At 64.0% G+C, this 5,103-nt stretch overlaps 1 protein-coding gene across 1 annotated transcript; it reads left to right on the top strand.

Moving 5' to 3' along the window:
• Positions 1–1,595: 1,595 nt before the first annotated feature.
• LOC308610155 (forkhead box protein J1-like) lies at positions 1,596–4,442 on the top strand (the record flags this gene model as incomplete). Its single annotated transcript, XM_081259405.1, has 2 exons — positions 1,596–2,093; positions 3,783–4,442. 2 exons carry the CDS (start codon positions 1,596–1,598, stop codon positions 4,440–4,442), a joined length of 1,158 nt encoding a protein of 385 aa, XP_081115531.1.
• Between the last annotated feature and the right edge of the window lie 661 nt (positions 4,443–5,103).

Genomic DNA, 5,103 nt, shown 5'->3' on the forward strand with positions numbered 1-5,103 from the left:
AGCACTTGCGAAGAAGCCTCTGGAATGTCAGCTTCTGGGAATCTTGCTGAGGACGGGGCGGGGAGGGAGCGCTTACCGGGAAATACTGGATTACCCTAGCCGCCTTGGGGTGTCTGCGACCGGGGCTGAGGTTTCTGCGGACCTGAGCGGCAGGTGGCATCGGAGAGTCAGACCTGCTTGCGGGCACCAAGACGACACTCGGTCGGGAGACAGGGACAGGCCGCAGAAACGTGAGGAAGTGCCACTCGCAGCCCAGAGGAGAGGAAAGGAAAGCCCCAAGCATGCACCCAGCCCTGGCCCCCGCGCCACGGGCTGCGTCCCAGGAGCCGTCGCCACCTCTGAGCAGCCCAGATGGGAAGGGGGTGGGGCGGAGTACGGTTCCCGCGGCGAACTGCTCGCCGAGGGCCCCGGGGCCTCTGCGGGAGCGCCGAGCCGCGCGCCTCTCCGAGCCCTGCGCGGGGCCCTCGGGCGGGAATGCGCGGAGCCGGGACGCGATGGCGGGTAGGGGACTGGGTCGCGAGCGGGAGAGGGCGGCAGGAGGGAGCTGGAAGAGAGTTACCGCGTGAGAGAGCGGTTAAGAGCCCGCGGTCTCTTTGGAGATGCCCTGGCCAATGGCAGAAGCGGAAGCTGTTTATATGGGCGGGGCGTCGCCACGGCAGCAGGAGACGCCTTGTGAGCGGCGACTGAGTGCCGGTCCCTGGCCGCTGGCTTTCAGAGAGGCGCCGGCGGGCGTGAGTGGTGACGAGGATTGCTGGCTGGGCCCTCGAGCTGGGAGCAGAGAGCCGCGGTGAGGGTGGGCGGTGGGAGGAATTTCTTTGAGAACCTTCCTTTGGCCCGGGCTGCGCTCTGAGCCAGGTAAGGGACGGGGAGGGCTGCAGGCCGTGGGAAGGGAGGGCGTCAGAAGCAGCCCGCTCTCCCATCCGTCCCCGACGGAAGTGGTGGGCCCGGGGACTGACATCAGAGGCGTTTGGGGGACACTCACTTCCCGCCCCCTTATAACTCTCTGTATTGTTTCCTTCCTTCCCCTTGATCCCCATCCTAATATCCCTTTTCAAAGATCAGACGACCTCCCCCGCCCCCCGACCCGTCGTACTGCCCTCCTGGACTCTCTCACCCCATTTCCATTGGTTGTGGACGGAGAGAGGGGGGTTAATTCCCCGCTTTGAGGGAGAAAGGGGTGGCCTCGCATGCCCCTACACTATTCCCTCGTTTGGCTAATTAAGTCTCCTCTAAGAGATCCAAGAGGAAAAGAGCGAGGCGAACCCAATGTGGGTCGGACCCCCGGGCACACCTTCTGTTTCCCAGACCTCGGCAGTAAAAGATCCTCCCCAGCTGCAGGAAGGATTTTAGTAAGAGCCTCCCCCCTCGCCCACACTCTCCCCTCGGGGGTGGGGAAAGAGGGCTGAGTTCCCGCTCTGGTCCCCGCAGGCACCACATTCCCTTTGGAGGAGGCTACCCCCGGATCGCGGGATGGAAGCCCGCTTCCGGGAGGCTGCGTAACTGAAGCCGCGGGAGTCAGCGGGCCGGAGAGCTCGGCGGCCACCCTCGGCTCGGCTCGTGGATGTTGACAGCCCCCTCGGAGAGTCCCCGCAGATATGGCGGAGAGCTGGCTACGCGTCTCGGGAGCAGGGGCAGCGGAGGAGGCCGGACCGGAAGGCGGCCTGGAGGAGTCCAACGCCCTGAATGACAGCCTGACCAGCCTGGAGTGGCTGCAGGAATTCTCCATTCTCAACGCCAAGGTCCCCGCCCTGCCTTCAGGGGACACCGACCCTCACTGCTACCACGAGCTGTCAGGCTCGGCCGAGCCGGGGTCTCCACTGGCGGCGGACCCCGCCTGCCTGGGGCAGCCGCACACACCCGGCAAGCCCACGTCCTTGTGCACGCCGCGGAGCGCCCCCTCGGGGCTGCAGGCCTCGCCTCCCGACGACGTGGACTACGCCACCAACCCGCACGTGAAGCCGCCCTACTCGTATGCCACGCTCATCTGCATGGCCATGCAGGCCAGCAAGGCCACCAAGATCACCCTGTCGGCCATCTACAAGTGGATCACAGACAACTTCTGTTACTTCCGCCACGCTGATCCCACCTGGCAGGTAGGGAGGCACTCCCTCCCTCCCTGCCCATGCCCGCGCGGACTGGACTCACATCCCAGATCCGCAGGCCAAGTAGGCGCGGTACGGCCAGGGCCCCGAGAGAGGAAGGCCGTCCAGGAAGGACCTCAAGGGAGCCCAGTGCTTGGAGTGCTGCCCCTTTGACTTCAGAGACGGAGGAGGGAGGATGTTCAGAGGGCTGCAGGGGTGCCGACATAGAGGTTCAAGTGGAAAGAACTTGTCCCTCATGCGGCAGGCTCAGCCCAAAGACCAGGGCTGAACTATGCGTGGACACAGCCCCCCAGGGTAGGTTGATGGACTGAGGGACACATTTGTGTCCCAAGTCCTGGAATTCCTACACACTACCCTCCTCAAGGTCAGTTTGTCAGGGCCTGACTGGAGGCAGAGCATGGTTGCTGCCCGGCTCTGCATCCCGCCTGCTTTCAGTTGGCTGGAGGGGCTCTGGGAGGGGAGAGGGGTGTGCTGCAGGGTGTGGTGGCCATCTGTGTCCCAGTGGAAGGGCTACGGGGCCTTCCGAAAGCTGCTGTGCCAGCCCCCACCCCAAGCCCTCCCTAGTTTCCTGCCTACACTCCTCCCCCTCTTCTCATCAACCTCCCTGCGGGGACAATTATCTCAGCCACGTGCTTTCCACAGGGGCTCTTTCCTCCCACACTGGCTTCATGTTCCAAGTCTCCGGAACCTGGCACAGAGCAGCCAAGGGGCCCAGACCACCATGTAAACCTCCCAGTCTTGCCAGGGCGCACTACTCACCTGCCGGCCCCACCCACCAGGCCCCAGACCCCTGTGCCCCAGCGTGGTTTGGACTGTGCACCCAGGCGTGAACAAGGCAGGATGGTGATTCAGGCTGGGCACACACTGCCCTCAGCCTCTTCGACCATCAGGATCAGGGGCTCCTTGGGGACAGAGACCCTGAGGATGCACAGATCCTTCCCTGTGGCACAGGTCACAGGATCAGAGTTCCTGTGATCACAGCTATTCCACGTTTGCTTGGGCCCTGACCCTGGGGCAGGTACCATTTGTAACCTTGGTGAGAAAGCAGAGACCCTCCACCACCCCCCACCCTACCCCAAGCCTGAGAATCCCCAGGAATGAGCGCTATGCTCTTGGCTGGGTAATAATCAACTGAGGCCTCAGAGCCTGGGGTGGGAGGAGGGGGACATGGTGGGTGAGGGCCCAGGCCAGCAGCCGGCTCTACAAACAAGGAAAGTCATCAGATCCTCCCACACTTCATCCCCCACCACACACACACACACCCTCACACCCACTCACTCATTTCACAAACAGAGAAGGCCAGCCAGGCCCAGGCAGAGGGAGATGGCCGTCCAGGACCTGGGGGAGCCAAGGCCTTTGACCAGAGGCCGCAAGCAGCGGGGTAAGGGAGGGAGGGCAGGACAGGCTGGCACTGAGAGCCACCCTGCGGCTCAGGGCTCGGATGACTGAGCAGGCAGATGTCCTGGCAAATGGGAACAAAAGCCCCCGACAGCACTCCCAGCTCCTGGTGCCCCGTGGCGGGTGTCCCAGAGCCTCCCGCTCAGAGCAGCGCTTTTGTCTCTCCTGCCCCCATCGGAGAGAAGGTGGTGGTGGGACTGGCAGTGGCGCTAGGAGCCCCCCATCACTGACCCCACCCACTCTCCCAGCTGTCTTCCTTCTCTCCTATCTCCCTGTGTCCAGAACTCCATCCGCCACAACCTGTCCCTGAAGAAGGGCTTCATCAAGGTGCCTCGGGAGAAGGACGAGCCAGGCAAGGGGGGCTTCTGGCGCATTGACCCCCAGTACGCCGAGCGGCTGCTGAGTGGGGCCTTGAAGAAGCGGCGGCTGCCCCCAGTCCACATCCACCCGGCCTTTGCCCGCCAGGCCGCGCCAGAGCCCAGCGCCGCCCCATGGGCCGGGCCACTGACCGTGAGCACCGAGGCCCAGCAGCTGCTGCGGGAGTTCGAGGAGGCCACTGGGGAGGCGGGCTGGGGTGTAGGCGAGGGCAGCCTGGGGCGTAAGCGTCAACAGCCGCTGCCCAAACAGGAGGCCAAGGTCCCGCGTCCCTCCAGCCCCCTGCTGCTGACCCAGGAGGAGCAGGCTGAGCTGGAACCCCTCAAGGGCAACTTTGACTGGGAGGCCATCTTGGACGCTGGCACGCTGGACGGGGAGCTGGGCACGCTGGAGACCTCGGAGCTGATCCCGCCGCTGAGCCCTGCCTCACACGGGGACGTGGACCTCACCATCCATGGCCACCACATCGACTGCCCTGTTACCTTGGGGCCTCCAGTGGAGCAGGCTACCGAAAGCCTGGACTTTGATGAGACCTTCCTGGCCCCATCCTTCCTGGAGCACCCCTAGGATGAGAGCACCCGTAGCTCCCTGACCCCCGAGACCCTCTTTGAGGCCGGGGATGCCACACTGGCCTCTGACCTGCATGACTGGGCCAGCCTGGACGCCTTCTTGTAAGAAGCCAGGCCCTGCCCCACCTCCAGACAGCACCGAAGTCTGGGCCCAGACTGCCCCCCTCCCCGCCAGTGCAGGCCCATGGACACCCTACCACCCAGGCAGGGGCTGGGCCAGGTCAACCCACCAGGCCACACGGCCCCCAGCCCAGGCCATCCTCAGATTCTAGTCCAGCAGGCTGAGAATTGGGGCCCAGGACCAAAATTGCTGCCTCCGCTCCCCGCCCCCCATACACACAGTGTTTCATTGATCCACTTCTTCCCTGCCCCAGAGACACGCTAAGGGCCCTGCACTATGAGAGCTGCAGCTTGGAGGGGCCCTGGCCAAGCTGGAAACATCAGTACAGGGCCCGCCCCAGAACACCATAGCTTCAAAGCTTCTCTCTCTCCTGCTCTCCTCCCCAGGTCTCTATCCAGAGCAAGTTCCCAGGTACAACAAATGCTGATTAGGTGACTGCAAATTAACACCCAAGAGGCCTCTCCTGGCAGTCTGTGAGGAGGAGCAAGGCAGAGGGGGGAAGAGAGAGGAGACAGAAAGGAGGCCGGGGTGCTGGGTG

Source organism: Mesoplodon bidens, assembly GCF_964165515.1.
Source record: "Mesoplodon bidens genome assembly, contig: HAP1_SCAFFOLD_84, whole genome shotgun sequence".
In the NCBI taxonomy this organism is placed as follows: domain Eukaryota; kingdom Metazoa; phylum Chordata; class Mammalia; order Artiodactyla; family Ziphiidae; genus Mesoplodon; species Mesoplodon bidens.